This window comes from Taeniopygia guttata, chromosome 6 (assembly GCF_048771995.1).
Source record: "Taeniopygia guttata chromosome 6, bTaeGut7.mat, whole genome shotgun sequence".
NCBI lineage: Eukaryota > Metazoa > Chordata > Aves > Passeriformes > Estrildidae > Taeniopygia > Taeniopygia guttata.
This window is the reverse complement of record NC_133031.1, coordinates 17,814,369-17,831,471: the sequence shown is the minus strand read 5'-3', so window position 1 is coordinate 17,831,471 and position 17,103 is coordinate 17,814,369. Positions and strand designations below refer to the sequence as shown.

Genomic DNA, 17,103 nt, shown 5'->3' with positions numbered 1-17,103 from the left:
GAGTGAAAGGGAGTGTGTGACCTTCCGCTGCAGCACATGGGCCTTGTGCATGTGAACAAGGACCAGTATGGGCTGCGAAACTCTATAGCATTAACAAACTACAAGAAGAAAAAAACTACAATTTAAGGGCAGCTGCACAAGAATGAACTGCCCTTTCAGATTTTTAATGTATTGTTAATAAAACTGAAGGGGGAAACTGTTTGCAAAACTTAACCTGATGTTGTCTGTGACACAATGCTTAAATAGTCAATAGTCAGTTACCAAACAAACATGAAGGTAAGCATTTCAGGATGCCTATGATGGTCTTCCTCTTCCTTATTATTTAATAATAGATTTCTTCAGCAATTTCTTTTCTCTGAAATTTCTTGATTTTTTCCAACTCTTGTACTACTATTCAGCTGCTGTTAAAAGTCCTATTGCTTTCTACAATGTCTGAATATTTTATTTCTCCTTCTCCTAGGTTTCCAACACTCCTGGCAAAGCCTTTTCTCCAAGAAAGTGATAATTTTTTATTTGCAGAACATGGATGTTTCTTCTCTTATTCTTCCCTTTCATTAAGAAACAGAAGCCTTATGATGAAAGTATTCAGACTCCTTTATCACACAAAGAAGTTACAAGCTTCCAGAAAATTTTGTTGTTTAGAACTTATCTCTTTGTCAAATCTAAATTAGTACTTCTGCTTCAACTGAAAAAGTCTCTTCCTATTGACTGTATTTTAACAGACTGCTAAATATTTGTGCACATATACCCATTAGCAGAGAACTTAATATACTAAAAAGCATTAATAAAGTACACCCCTTGACCATCGTAATTGTGTAATTGCAATTACAGGACAAAATACAATTAGACTAAGCTGTTTATTAATCCGTTCATTTTTAACTGGATAGCTAAAGCCAAACTTTAGCTCTATAGCAAAGATGTGCAAATTCTCATTAATATATTTTACTTTTTCATTTTTACTCATCTCACATGGGGTGTTTTTGTCATAATGTCTCACCTATTCCTCAACTGTCACAAAACTATACACCTGCTTTTTCTTTCACAACACATTGAATACAACAGTGGTTTGAACTGACAAGTTTCAACTTCACAACTATATTAACTTCAGAAAGTCCAACAGATGAGGATTCTTTGTCTATGACCTTCAACTAAAGAAGAAATATCTACCCATTAGGAGTTCAAAGCAGAGCAGGTTGCTTTAACACTTCCTGTAGAATTTCCAAATCACACGGATACAGTACATCATACGATACCAGTGTAGATCTATCAATTTTCTATCAATTATCTATCAATTAATTGTTTACTCTTAACAAAACAACAGATTTCCATTCTCTCACAAAGTTCTTCCCCAGAAAGTATCTGTTGGTACCAACAAAAGGTCATCCATGACACTTCCTTCTCTTGGCTCAGAATCCATCATACCACAAAACCTCAGACCCTATCTTCAAGCCACTGTATTACAGACTTTATATATCAAATTTTGTCCTTTTCGTAGCTTTGAAATGTGCTGAAAAGCAAGTTAAAATCATGTCATCTAAAAGTTGATCAGAATTTTACTAAGACTGTATGCATCAGTTATATGTCTTTCCTGGACATATCTGCTGACTTGTATCATTTTCTAAAGACAAATTACAAAAGCAAGATAACAGATCACAGAATATTCTGAGTTGAAAGGGACCCACAAGAAGCATCAAGTCCAGCTCTTGAGTGAATGGCTTGAGTGGACTCACAACCTTGGTGTTATCAGCACTGTGCTCTGACCAAGTGAGCTAATATCATCTTGACTGTCCAACATTTTTTTAAGAACTTACCATGACAAGGTCCATAACATATTGGAAGATTAATTTTCTTTCTGGTTGCAAAGAAAACCCCCCCAAACCAAGCACAAACAAAAAAAAACCCCTTCAGCAATAGCCTATTCTGCAACACTCAGACAGCTAAAAAGCTAGGTAGTTATCTTAAAAAGAAAAAGCTCTTGCAAGTTTACTTCAAATGGGCAAGCCACCAAGTGCACATCCCTCACTATCAACATTCCTTAACCAATCAATCTGCTATTTTTATAACAATGTTCTCCATTAGTCCGCTACTTTTACACTTACTTTTTAATCCCCACCATTCTACTTCTTTTCATCCTGATTTTTTTTATTCCACACTAATCATTGAAAGAAGAAGCACTTTCGCAGATCTCTGCACTACTACTGAAAAAAAGGACACTTTGCCCAATTTGTATCTTCTTTCAAAGCTCTCCTTCTAAATCACATCTTGGTATAAACCATATTAAGGATCAGCAAACAACAGCCTGTTTGAAGGACAAACTGAGGTAACCAAAACCCCTGAAGTGTTTAACAACTTTGTATACTTAATGATTTCTCTCTATTGCTACCCTCTTGAGCTACAGACTCTTTGAGATGAGGAATACTTTGGTATGCTTCTTGTGTATGTATAATCAACACTTCTTGGCAGTCCTATTACATATTATGCAACTATACAAATATGCACCTGCACTTTCTAACACAAGTTATTGCTTCTTTGAAATTAATCACTTTTGCGACAATATTTTAAACAGGTTAGATGGCAACTATTGAGTGAGGAAAGAAGACAGGTAAAAGAAGGAAGGTGACAAAACAGAAGAGCTATATACTTAGTAAACAACTAACAGAAATAAGCAATTTCATGTATACTCCTACTTCCAGAGGGTTTTTACTATAATGCAAATGGGCACAGTTCCTTTTCACTACTCTTGACCATCAAACAAAAACATCACCATCAAAAAAACTCGATATAAAACCTCAATGGCTGACTTGAAGAGGAACCTTAGCTTCTATGCAGCATCTGGTACTGCCTATCCACCAAATCAAACTGCAATTTATTGCCCCCTAATGTACATCCATTAAGCCATTTCCTTCATGGCTCCACTTCACACAGAAGCAGTAACTGAAGGAAATAATGGAGTGCCCAACAAGTGGGAAAGTAATTGCTCAACAAGCGTGGAACAAGAGAGAGTCAGTTGCACACCATGCACATGTGGCAGCTCTTCAGAGCCCAGCCCTGCAGCGGTAACAGAAGGCTGGTGTTACAGAACAAGCCCACTGTGGGAACTCTTCCAGGCAACAGCCAGGAGTGCTTGTCCATCTAAATCCTCGGGTCCTTAAGGATTAGGGGTCAGGAAACAATTCCTTCAAACAGCACCACCTCCTGCCTGTACCTGCCAGTCATTAGCCATGCATAGAAGGAAGACTTCAGCTCCAAGCTCTAGTGTCAAACTGTACTCAGAGAACTGTATTAAAATGATGCTTAAGTGGTATTACAAAGGTTGTGGGGCTGAACTGCATAAGGAACTTCAGGAGACATGCAGAAATACCTAGTGTGAAAACCACCTTACCGGGTTGGTTAGGTTTTTTTGCCCTAAATATTCTGAGATTCACTCAGCTTCTTTCAATTTCATTCATTAAATTTCTTACTACTCAGAAATACAAAACAGCAGATTAACACAAGAGCTAAAACTTAGCTCAAATTAAATCCTTATCAAATTAAGGATTCTACGCAAACAGAGTTTCTCCCTTTCTGTATGTCAGTATTAGTTACAAATATCTCAATTACAAGCTGCATCTCAGGAGTTCTAATTTCATTCAGTAACCTGTGTTGAAGGGCTCAACATACAATTCAACAGAATCAATTAGAGCTCAGAGTGACACCATCTATACCTGACTCCTCACACATTCTGCATAAATGCTGTCCTGCACACAACAGAAAAGCCATGAAAAAGGTTAAGAGTGCTTGTCTTGGTACATCTGTAAATCATTCTTCATCAAGGATATTCCTCCTCCTTTCTTTATACAGAAAGTAAACAAAATCTTAAGTGAAATTATGACAATTCTTGTGTTCATTTTGGGCTTGAGAAGTTCCCATCCCAGCTGAAGTGCAGCTACCATTCTTAGAGCACATCAGTGTCACTCTGGGAAAATCACTAAGAAAGTAAAGCACAAGATTAGCAAGCACCTGGAAAAAGTCTGATTTATTATTTCTCCAAGAAAACACAAAGAAAATCAATGCCAAAATACCAATATCTATGCTAAAAATATCCCCGAGGAAGATTCAAAGACCTAGCCATAAGACAGTGATTTGATTAATTTGACGCTACAATGAGATTAAAAAGATTAATCTCACACAGAGTATTTGGAACTACCTGCAGCTTCAAAGCAACAATACTGCCTTGGTTTACATTCTCGGTGCAGTTGGGAGGATGTCTGCATTCATTTAGACTAGAAACTTGCTTTTAAAATGACAATTTCTACTGTATTGTCTGAACATAGTTGGCAAAAATCAAGTCTGGATTCGACCTGCAAGCAAAGCATCAAATTTAAATTGGCACCTTCATATTCCTATTTCTTATATTAAGAAAATATGAAGAGAAATAAATTACCACTTCTGTACACAGTGTCAGGTACAGACAATATGGACTAAAATTGTATTGTCGTCCACTAATTAGAGTGAGGCCAAGTTAAAGCTGTGGAAGAAATCTTATTCTATGAGTTTCCTAACCTTCCTTATACCCTTTCCATTCTTCTTTAAAAATTCATAGAGAATGCAACAAAGCTAAATGTTAGCCTGAATTGCTCACTATTCAAAAATACCAAGTTAACACATACGAATACCTGTTACTAAAAAAAAAAAAAAAAAAAAAAGATTTTATTTTTTTGAGTTATCACAAGAACAGACATGATCTACAAGATCAGCAAACGTTCTAGATCTTTGATAGGAAGCTGACATGCAATAGGAAAAAAGCAGCTTTTTCTTTTAATGGCTGATCTAGATAACATTTCTATCCTTCAATGCAAGCAATGAGAGAAATACCACAGTATGCAGTTCGTGATATTTGTTACTTGCTAGTAAGTTCAGGCACTTCCAGCATAAACCCAAGATCTAAATAATAAATAAAATATGGTATTGCTCTTACCTGCAAAGCAATAAGCATCACAGCACTTTACATATCACACATTCTTATAATTCCTACACTTCTTGACAAAAAAAACACAAACACTTTTTTCTAATTTCTTAACTTGAATGAACATATCATATTCTAACCATTAGCACTTCAATAGCATCGAGAAGATGCCACATATTTATATTTACTACCAATGTACCACTTCTTAAAACTAATCTTTCAGAAAAAGTTCAGACATTAATCCAAAATCAGGATAAAATTCCTGTATTGTTTTATACAACTGTTAAGTTTTCCATAAAAACTAAGTTTCCAGAGCTCAGACATGAGAAAATGAGTGTGCAATCAAGTCTACATACTAGAAAACTGATGGCTACAGTAACAACTATATTAAGTCAGACACTGGGCAAAGGTTCTCCTATGGTTACAGTCATTTGACCTTTAGCCAGCTCTTAATGCCCCAGCCAACCCTCTAAAGATGGAGATTTGCAGCAGCTTCTTGTCTGAAATAAGCCATGAAAAGATTCTTCTGAACCCACTGTACAAGCATTCATTTAAAATGTCATGAATGTGCATGAAATCAGAGTGCTTCTAACAGCTTACTTTGCAGCTTCTGTTTAAATGCACTAACTCTGAACCACCAGAGGATAAAAGGACTCAAACCTTGCAGCCTGCCACTCATGGACCTAAAATATACACAAGCACCTCTTCACAGGTGTGTTTACCTAGTTTAAACCTTATTTAAATAGACTCTCGATGCACACACTTTCACAAACACCTGCTTCTCCCACTGCAGTCATGACTTGTACAAGGCAGTTGTATTCAGTCATTCCTGTCCTAAAGCCATCCCACACACCAGCAGGCAGCACTTCAGGCGTGCAAATCCTGGTTACTGACTCATCTCCCTGGTCAGAGCAAAGCACAAATTTGTAATTTGTAATGAGAAAGATGACTACAGAAGTATCTGCTCCTACCTCTACATCATACCAGAATGGTCTCAAGACTTCAACAGCCAGAGAAGCATTTAAAGAAATCCAATCCTCATGAAATCATGGAAAAGCAAGCTTATAATTAATTCATATTTCCAATTATTTGTGGTTATAAATAACCACAAATTTCTCTGCTGACCTAGAGAGCATCCTAAGTTGCAACCACTCATGAAAGAGACAGTCTCAGTTATCACTGGATGTTAAAAAGAAGCTTCCTTTTGGTGACCTAAATCCGTAACAAAACTGACAAAATGAACAAATGTTTCAACATCCAGACATATTTTTCAGGGTACTCAGCTCACTTCAAAGAGCAGTCAAATGGAAGCTGTGGTGACAGCGGCCCTACATCCAAAGTTGTATCAACATACGTTTTCATCAGTTTTAAAATAACCTTTGAAAATGTAGCTATATTTCAATTTTGCATGCATGGACAAAGCTGGTAGTCATTGCTTCCATATGGTCATAATTCGGACACTGACTGCTTTTTCTAAGCACTAGAAATACGAGACATGCCATCAAATTTAAGCTTATTGTGCTCATCTTAGCATTGCTAGCATTCAGCTATTAAATTTAGCTTGGATCAACTTATGCACCACCCAAGACAACAGAACCTCTATATTTCCTTTCTGTTTTTCAGGCAACTACTATCAGTAGTGCCTAAAATACATGAAAATGTAGCCCATAAAAATATAAAAATGGCATCCAATAAACTAACTGACAGTGGATCAGAGGCAGACATGCTGTTTATTTTCAAATTATTAAACTCTTTCTATAAATATACATAAAATTCCCACAGAAATTAAGTTTCTCTATCAGAATTTCAAAGAGAAACTTCAAAGTATTCAGGTTCAAGGCCCTTAGCTAGGTATGCTGAACTGTAGAAGTGAAGTTAGTCTTACCATAATCATGGGATTGTTTGTGCTGAGCAACACATCTATATATGCTTCCTCCAAGAGCACACGTAGAAGTTACAACAGGATGGGATACCATACTTAGTTGCAGGCAAGCTTTCCAGCTTGTAATTTAGTTACTCTTGAGGAGCAATACTTGGAAACAGGAATCTTTAGGCGCTCGGGGCATACAGTGCATCATTATACCCTTGACCAGGGTATTTCAGCATCACAGTCATGACAGAGTTAATGCCCACTAGCTCAGAGGAGAACAAAAGGTACTCCACTGCAACATGCCTAACATTTACATTGCCTCTCTTTGCTCATTAAACAGGTTTTGGTTAAATAATGAACAAACTGTATTACAGACTCCGATGAGAATTCCAAAATTATAAATCAACTGGTAAAGCCCAGAGGAGAATGAAGGGAGTGGGAGGGAAGGAAGGATAATATTGACTAATATAAAGGGCGCAGCTTGACAGTGGATATTCCTGCCACACCTGATCAAACATGCTCCATGGGGGAGGGGAAGGGAGGGAGAGAGCAAGAGGGGAGATGGGACAAGGCAGCCTGAAATTTGCATCCGGAACAGATTAAAATGGGTTCTTGGGGGATTGAGAAAATACATAATATATATTACTATAAATGCAAAATTGTACTAAAAGCTAACTCAAATGTCAAAGATTACAGCTTGAATAAATTTAAATATAAAAGCAATGTGTTTCCATGAGATAATGAAAGAGACGTGAAAGGAAGGTCTAGGGAAAAAAAAATTCACCAAAACCCCCTATGCTGGGGACTGGACTTTTGACTGCCTGGAAGATGATGCAGGATACTCTGTATCATTCAAAGTATTGCTTGAGAACAAGTCCATGTCCAAAATGGAAAAAAGATGGAGCACAGCAATGATGTCCTGTCTCAAGACACTAGTCAGTAAATAGCAGTCACTGCAGCTGAAAACACCTGTATAAAATAATCTCATGTAGTCAAACCAACATGCTATCATCCCCATATATAAGCAATTATTATCTCAGCAGGAACCACACTTACCTGATGACTAATACAAAGGGAGTTTCTGAATCTCTCAGTACATTAAACTTTACTTTCTCTACCATAAGCAGACAGTGAACTTGCATTTTTTCCCCAACAAGTCAACAGCACATTGTACCTAGCTGCTCTAGATAAATGGCCAGTCCCTGACATTTACTTATACTGCATTTATTTGAGCATCCTGACAGTCCCTGTTCTTGTTGATGAGAAGAGGTATTTGCAATACTAGCAAAGAACTTCAAGAAGCTTATTAAAAAAAAAAAAAATTCATCTCACAGAAGGGAGAAATGTAAAATTTCCTCCCAATACAATTTTGGGGATTGCACACCTATCTTACAGAAGGTGAGCGAGCTTACAAAAAAGCCCACAAATCCAGACCATCATGTAGTCCAGGTACAAGCATAACATCCAGAACAAAGACACTATCCAGAAATGCAAGCTGTTCAGGAGACACCTAAGATGTCACAACCTAACAGAAAAATCCTGCTTACAGCCACAGGAAGTTAACCCGGCAGAGAAAAACAAAGCATTACACTTACAGGCAGACATATAAGAAGGAGGAATAATGGCTTAGAACTGGCACTTGTCCTCAGCACCTCTTGTCATCACCATCTGGAACCAGCACTACAGTGCTTCTAGAGAACGCACTTTTTATGGGATTCCAGACTCAGCACTGATGCAAAAATAAGCATGCTTCACAGTTAAAAATGTAAAAGGTCCATCTCAAACTAAGGTTGAGTGCAGTTCTGAACAGTCACAGTAATAAAGGGACCAGAAATGAAGTTTACTTTCAAATACTACAATCAGTAAGAAAAATCCTAGGAAGAATATGCAGAACGTCATATGGAGTTTAGGATTAGCTTCACCTCCAGACTCTCAACATATACTTGGGTTACACTTAAACAATCTGTGCTAGTTTACATTGGTATTATTTGCCCAAAAGTATATGCATATTTCCTCTTTTCTTGTTCTTCAATAAATGACTTCTGTGTAGTACATAAGACAAATTAATATACCTGTATATTTACTTGCATATACCCGAGCAGGTGCATGTATCTGCTGATTTCTGTAGAAGCTTACCTGTTATATTATTCAGCACTTCTTTTAGATGGCTAAAGCTATGCAGCAGGGGATCCCTTTCTTCATCCTATAGGTTATATATAGGAAGTAAGTAATTAATGAGGCAAACATATTTGTAAAGACAAATCTTAATAATGGGTCTGTTAAAGACCTCACCATCACATTCACAGAAGTGGTGTGGTTTGAGTTTATCACTGTCAGCATGTTTACATCATTAAATCCAAAAGAAGCATTTTAATTTTCCTGCCAGTGCTCCCCAGTATCACACAGTTCAAATGTCAAAGCATAGGTCCAACACTGAGCATTCTGGTTTGGTTTTATTGTCCTTAGAAGTATTTCTGATTAGCCTTCGCTATTCAATAAATTTCACTGCAAATCTAACTCATACCATATTTAAATGGCTCATCTGGATTTGCTATAATGTTAATCTATGCAGATTGTAATGGGAGCAGAAATACAATGACATTTTATGCCATTAAAATAACATGAAGAAAGAATCACAGTGCAGTATTTATATGAATTAGCTGCATCCTTTAGCCTTAGTCTATTTTTATGACATTAAAAGAAGGAGAAGCAGCAGTTTCTCCAAGCTGAGTGCAGCCACACCCACACCTCGAACAGCGAAGCCGTGAGCTCTAATGAAGAAATGCATGTTAGAAAGAAAAAGGGCCCTGCCCTTTGACAAACTGAAACCACTTGTGCTGGACGGCAGCCATCTGCTACCTCATGTGACATTCCAAAGTGCACCACTGATACAGTTTGCCACAACCACACATTTACACTGTGGCAGCCATAAACCCACCAAATCATGGTTAGACTTGGAAACACCGTATTTAGGATTTTTACCAAAGCAGGTTTGAAACTGTTGATAGGTTTTAGTGAGGAATATAGATAGCAATATAAATAGCAGCAACAAAACAGAGCTGAAAACAGATACTATGCCATATGAAAATTTTTTAAATAGTCTATGTATTATTACTTCCCCAATTTTTATTTCATGTCTTTTGTGATGAAGACTGTCTTCCCCAAGAGGCTACAAAAGATACATAAAAACACTGTGCTAAATAAAATAACACCATATACGGAAATATACTGACATCCCCGGCAATAAAAGTCTAAATGAGATGATTTCCACACAGAATACAATGTGGATTTTTTGTGTTTACAGGAGAAGAAGGTAGAAGTCTCCCAGCTTTGTAGCTTTTGCAGCCACTGGCACATGAGACCCACAAAACAACATAAACAATGCAGAAAGTTTTTCCAACTTTACTTACAAAACTACTATAACAAATGCTACAAAAAACAGAGGTACTTTTCCAAAGCCAGCTGGTTTCTGCCACAGGTGTTTCTACCTGCTGCTACAGATGGCAACAATTCAAGATAACTTACCAGATGTGTGTGAGTGCTCCATCGGGCATTACGCTTTATGGCTCCCACCACTGCATTGATTTCACCTTGTACAATGTAAATGTTCTTATCCACCATCCTGACAATTCTGAAAATAAAGGAAATTCAAATTAATCTCTAGCCTCTTTAGAGTAATTGTCTTCCTCAGATGAAACAAAGTTGACTCTAACCAAGAGAAGGCTGCAGTGATGCAAGGAATTTTCAAACTTGTTTTGTGCATGCATAAAATACAAGTTATTACATGTAACAAATACAAGTACTCCATCAAAAGAAGAAAAATTTCAATAATGTGTTTTCAAAACCATGAGAGCAAACAGTTAGTTCTAACAGCATCTTTGTAATGCAAGAGATCACTTTGCCAAGGCTCATTCCTCTTTCTTTTTCCAGTCTATGTAAGTTCACAGGAAGCTGAAGTGTTGGGGTACCAGGACAGACATCCATGGTAATGCAGTAACACATGCAGTCCCAGCACTTATGCAAATTCCTGCAGCCCTACACGGAATACAAAGCTAACCTTGTACTCTCTTAAGTAAGTATCAGTGGGGTGAATGAGCTGGCCAGAACAAACCTCTTTGGGATTTAAACGTTTACAAAAGAAAGTAATTTGTAACAGATGTTGATTTCACACTTGCTTCACAAAACAAAGCTTTCAAGAAAGCAGGAAAGTAAAAAAGACATGAGTAAAACCCCACAAAGAAATAAGGAAAACTGGAGACAAAACTGGATGTAACATGGGGAGAAAAAAATGAGAAAGCTAAAGGCAGACACTTAACTCTCCTGTAGTCTGCAGTCTTTAGGGGAAAAACTTAAACTGATGCATCCAGAAAGAGGCAGAAGAGGGGAAAAGGAATTAAAAGCAAGAAAAACTTGTAATAGTCTAAGAAAAAGACGAGTGAACTTCTGTGGGATTATTCTCTTTATACTAGCTGTAGCCCAGATACAGTCAAGCATCAAAAAGTAAGAATGAAGGGGAATGAACAAACACAAATGTTTATAAACAAAAAAAAAAGGACTTACAAAGAGGCCAAACAGTCAGATGATACCATGTCTGTAAATGAGAAGGATTTAGTGATATGGTAGCCAAATAATGAGATTTTTTTCGGGAAAAAGAATGAAAGGAAAATGAGGACTCCAGCTTGAAATCACAACAGGTCATCCACAGAGAGGCAAAAGATCAGAAACAGGTGAAACACTGATCAAAACTTCCAATCTGACAGGCTCATTAAAGGGACTCAGCTGGGCACAGGAGACAGGGGGTAATGAAGCACAGAGAATATGAGAAGGACTTTTGCCCACGTAACAAAAGCAAAGCTAGAAAGAAATGGTTTTGGTGGATTACTCAGGACCTCATAAAGATCACCACAGAAATTTCAGAACGTACATCCTGGATCTGTCAGGCTTCATGTTAATTAGCATATCTGAATTATCAACAACGCTTCAAATACACAAATATCCTCTGAATGAAAGAGACTAATTTGCTTCAGGAGTCAATAAATAATGGAAAGAAAGCGAAGTATTATAAAAAGATTCCTCATCAAAGGACAGAATCATATTTGCTGGTTCATTTTTTCAGGTGTTTGCAATAGAATGAATACTCTTATGGCAAAATTGTTTAGATCATTAAATTAATTATACATAATGGTACTCCCAGGTGTAAGACAAAAATTTAAGGTCAAAGACAAAAGTATTTTGTAAGAACAGTCATGACAAATAGTGCTTCCAAGTAGTTTGCTTGTGCCCTGAAGAACAAAGGTTTATATCCTTCCTCCACAGATGTATATAACAGAACCACCAATACACTTCCTACTCATGTGGCTAATGCTTCAGCGATGTCCCCATTATCAACAGTAAATTATTTCATACATTATTCATATGATTGCATTGAAACACCATTGATCACAATTTTTCTATTTCACTTTGTTGCCCTGGTTTTAGTACAAGGCATGAATGGGAGATTTCTCCTTCATGTAAAATTCCTTGCTTATTTGTTTTTCCTTTCAGTAATTCCATTATTTTCTGTATTTATACACCAGCAGTTTCAGGGCTCAAAATTCTAGTCCAGGGAAGTACTTCTGTGGAAATACTTTATACACTCCTATTTGTCAAACCTAAGTTTTTCCTTTCTTCACTGTTTCAAAACAGTATTGAACATGTAAACTGTGTAGCACCATTCCAGGCATTTGGCAAACTGACATGGAGACATTATTTCAAAAAGTATGTAAATACCAAATAAACATATTACAAACCTTGCACGTATATAGATACTCAATAGTTCTGACAGTATTTAAAGTGATGTCAAAGCTTAAATGTTGTTCTGCATACAACTGAATCTACTTGTAAGACTTCTGTTTCTTCTCCTCTATTTTTAACATAAAATGATTAAATAAAAGGTTTGTTAAAACTCTGTCTCTCCTGAATGTAGAATACTTAAAATGCCCAGCTAACTGCAAGTGGCAAAATATGAAGAAAATAGACAAAAACCTCCAATAAACACCTTATCCTTTTCACCTGATCCTTTCAAGCAAGGGTGTAAAAACTCCATGTACCTTGGCAGGGCTCTCCTGACATATGAAAACCCTGCAAAACTTAGGGCAGTATTTCATTGCTAACTGTCTGAGAAGACTCAATGAAAATGCACTCCTTTCCTCATTGTAGATTGTATTAAATATAATTTTATTCAAAAATAAAAAAAATCATTTTATGCACGCCAGCAAACTCACTTCACCGGTGCAACTGAAACAACCTATCATGCTGCAGATGCGAATTCACACTCAGACTCTGAACATCAGACACAGAGCTCACTTCCCCACCAACACCGGGTGCAGATGGAGGGAAATACTGCTTTGTATTTAAGCTTGTAGCTAACCAAGCAATAGCAGTCCAAAGTAAACCATAAAGCCAACAGACCTTTGCAACTTCATGTTGGAAAAGGAAACAGAAAAGAACTACAGAGTGAGCAGGAAAGACAGGCAAACATTTTCAGAAAGATGCACCTTGTAAGCTAAGCCCACCAAAACAATCATCTATCCCTGTAAAAATTTAGATTTTAAATTTTATTTCAAGTGATGGATATAGCTTCACTAAACTCCAAAATTCCCAAATGCTACCCCTTTTAAATGATTAGATAATTTCTGTATGTGTTCCTTCAACTGTAGCATCACCCCAAGGAGCAACTGATCACACTTTAAAACTCAGTATAGATGTCCTCAATCAAAAGAAGTTTTTAAGATTTAAATGAATGCTGTGAAGCAGCAGAGAAAAAAAGCTGCATTATTTACCAGACCAGCACAGAATGATCAGCTGGGTTTACAGGTGCATGGTGGGAGTCAAGAAAAACCACTAGACATTTGTTCAACTTAGAGAAGAAAACAAATGTTACCATGAATTCAGGCTTAACGTTACAAAGCTATGGTCTCAAGAATGGGGTATTTTAAAAGTGCTGAACAGGTTAACAGAACTAATTATAAAGGGTTATAAAAACTCATGCTTCTTTATCAAGACAGATTCATAGATCTGCTTAAAATTTCAGATTAGTCCTCAGATACACCCCTGCACAGAAGTTCAACAGAGAGCACAGTGAAAATGACAGCTCCAAACCAAGGCAACCAAACCAAGGTGCCCAGGCCACCACAAGAAGAAGGGAGGCTGTTAACTTTCACAGCCTCACTGAAAACAGCACTGGGAGCACTAAGTGGGGAAAGTTCGATGCCTAATCATGTCATAAAAAACCAAAAAGTCATATTCATAACATTGGCAAAACCTTCAACAGTGAACTATGGATAATAATTATCACTATTCTGAGACTTCTAAAATAGCATCACATGTAGAATCTTCATATGAAAACACTGACAAGATTTACACCTGCAAATGTTATTTCACACATGCACTGAACACTCCATTTCTCAATCTCGGAATGTCTTACCCCTACACATCTCAATAGATAGGAAGCCAAATTATTCCTAGTATTACCACTCCCTCTTCTGCAGCAAAATGCCTGCAACTCTTCTGCAAACAAACAAGAGTTAGCATCAGAAGCAACAAGGTCTGGCAGACTTCCATCAGGTCACTTCTTCCTATCATTAACTTTAGCCTTCAGCCATGGCACCTGATTTAAACCCAGTGACACTACTCCAAAAAACAGCAGTAGTGAAAAACAACATGACCATAACATAGAAAGGTAATATTTCAAAGTAAGCGTCTGTTGACCCAAATTTTTGCTGTTTATGACAACACAGAAATAACCTAGATAGCTTCTGACCTAGATTTGGTCACCAGAGTCCTGATACAATACACTGCTACCAAAACAGAACACACAACCACGAATCACAAAAACCTCCTGACAATCTCACAGCCAGCTAGGTTTCCCAGAAGCCCAGGTGGCAATCAAAAAGCTCCTTTTATTCCTCCTAAACCTCACATGAAAGGTACATGAACATCTATACAGAAATTTAACTTGCTTGGGTTTTTGAAGTTGTAACTGTTCTGCAAAAGCATCACAGGCAGCAAAAGTTCAGAGAAGTCGGCATCTTTCTCCAAAAGGCTAGCTCCTGATGTCTGGACAAAAGTGATAGAAAGCAGTAATTTGTAAGTACAGAAAGGAACTGTGCAGTCCTGGGCATTTAGGAATGCCCTTTAAAAGGAAAGCAGCAGCAACATGGTAGCAGTGGCACACCAGAAAGGAAGAGAGGGACAAGTTTCTCTGCAAGCCTCCACATTCAGCTGCAACAGTGAGACTGGGCCTGGGAATCAAGTAGAGAAAGCCAAGTCGCATTTACCTGTCAAAACTGCATAGTAAAAACAAAACCTAAGGTCATTATGGGGAGGGACATTTTCTTCCTTCCAATTATTTCATACTGTTGAAACTACGAAACGTGCCACCGGATGAACTCATGGCACAGACGCTAAGCGAACTCTAAGCTTTCCCGCAGCAGCCACGGAGTGACCATATGGCAGGAGAAGCCCGTCTCCGCCGCCCTCAGAACAAGCCGCCGCGGCGCACGGGGAGCGGACGCCTGTGCAGGTGCAGCGCCAGCCGGCAGCTCCCTCCGGCCCGGCCCGGCCCGACCCCGGCCCCGCTCCGTCCCGACGCCCGCAGCCCCGGGCGGTCGCTGCCGGCGCCTCCGCCCCGCGGGCACGGTCACGCGTGTCAGTGCCGGCCGCACGGAGAGGCGGCCGCCGCCGGCTCCCCGCCGGCCCCCGCAGCTGCCGCGGTGCCGTCCCCGCCCCCCGCTGCTCCCGCAAGGCTCCCCCGCCGCCGCTCCCCTCCCGCCCGCCCCACGTCGCGACACTATCGCGACAGGCGGTCGCTGCCCGGCACTGACCCCCGCATCCAAAATGGCGGCGCCTGCTCCCCGCGGCGGCGGCCGCTTCACATAACCGGGCGGGAGGGCGGCACCGCGGGCGGGAGCGCTCCGCCCGCCCCCTGTGCGCCCCTCCCTGCCGGCGGCGGCGGAGGCGAGGCCGCGGAGCGCGGGGTCCGCGGGGCACGGGCAGGGACACCGGCCCCGCTCCCTCGCACTGACGTGGAAACCGGCGCACCGTGACCCGCTGCCTGGTTACTGCGCAGACAGACAGCCCGGACAGCCAACCCGCGCACGATGCGCCGCGCAGCTCCCCACGACGCCCAATGGGAACACGGTCTGCCACCGGAGGAGGCGGGCTCTGCGGTGACAGCCGCGGGAAGCCAATGAGAGGCGAGAGGGTAGAACCAGCGGAGCCGCTGGCCAATCGCCGCGCGGTGCGGCGCCGCAGCCGCGCCTGGGCGGGCGCAGGCGGGCGGAAGCCGGCGGGAGGGTGCGGGCGGTGCATTGTGGGCCGGGCTGTGTGGGAGCCGGGCCGAGCGCGGGTGCGGCCGTGAGGGACCGCGCCGGGGCTGCCCTGCCCGCGCAGGGAACCAGGGCCCTCCCGCCGTGCTTTCCCAGCTTGTTCACCGCCTCTTGCGGCTCCTCCGCTGGAGCCGTCTGGGAGATGACGCCCTGCAAGCGTTCTGTTCCCTGCCGAGCTCCCTGTGCCACAGCTCTGGTGTTTCCCGCGATCGAGCAGGAGAATGCGGCTGAATAAAGCCCAGGGTGCGGCTCGCACGGCAGCGCCCAGGGGAGCACACAGCGCTTGGCTCCTGCTCCCCAGGAGCTCTCCTCAAACCTGGACACAGCTGATGGCTTGCCCAAGTTGGGCTGCTCTCCTCAAACCTGCACACAGCTGATGGCTTGCCCAAGTTGGGCTGCTCTCCTCAAACCTGCACACAGCTGATGGCTTGGCCAAGTTGGTCTGCTCTCCTCAAACCTGGACACAGCTGATGGCTTGGCCAAGTTGGGCTGCTCTCCTCAAACCTGGACACAGCTGATGGCTTGCCCAAGTTGGGCTGCAAGCCACGTGCTGCAGCCTTAGCTCATCCAGCCCAGCGGTCTTGGCAGACAGACCCCACCATGGAGTTTAACTGCTCTGTGAAGCCACTTTATTGGCCTGCTCTTTGCAGCAAAAACAATCACAGCTTTGTAGCTATAGAGCATTTGGCAAAATGAATTCTTGGTGCCGCTCCCACCTTCTCAGGCGCTTTCTATGTCTGTGCTCCAATAGCAATGCTGTGTGCCTCAAAGGCAGTAATTTGCAGGAGTCACTACTTGTTTAAGCCTCTGCCCATTGACCTCGGGACAGAGGACCGAAGGTTCTTGCAGTTATATTACAGTTTACAGCTCTAGGATCTTCAGTCAGGTCAGCCTGGGGATTGGTTGTGGCAGATGTTAGA

General features: G+C 40.7%; 1 protein-coding gene across 6 annotated transcripts in view; it reads right to left on the bottom strand.

Moving 5' to 3' along the window:
- Window positions 1-15,940, bottom strand: part of GBF1 (golgi brefeldin A resistant guanine nucleotide exchange factor 1) — a 100,763-nt gene extending 84,823 nt beyond the window's left edge. For all 6 annotated transcript variants that reach the window (XM_072931027.1, XM_030275955.4, XM_030275956.4 and 3 more), the window contains exons 1-3: window positions 15,680-15,940; window positions 10,341-10,446; window positions 8,952-9,018 (exon numbers count right to left, since the gene is read on the bottom strand). In XM_072931027.1, the coding sequence (XP_072787128.1) occupies window positions 8,952-9,018; window positions 10,341-10,446; window positions 15,680-15,687 (181 nt within the window). In that variant the 5' untranslated portion in view covers window positions 15,688-15,940. The remainder of the gene's footprint in view (window positions 1-8,951; window positions 9,019-10,340; window positions 10,447-15,679) is intronic.
- Between the last annotated feature and the right edge of the window lie 1,163 nt (window positions 15,941-17,103).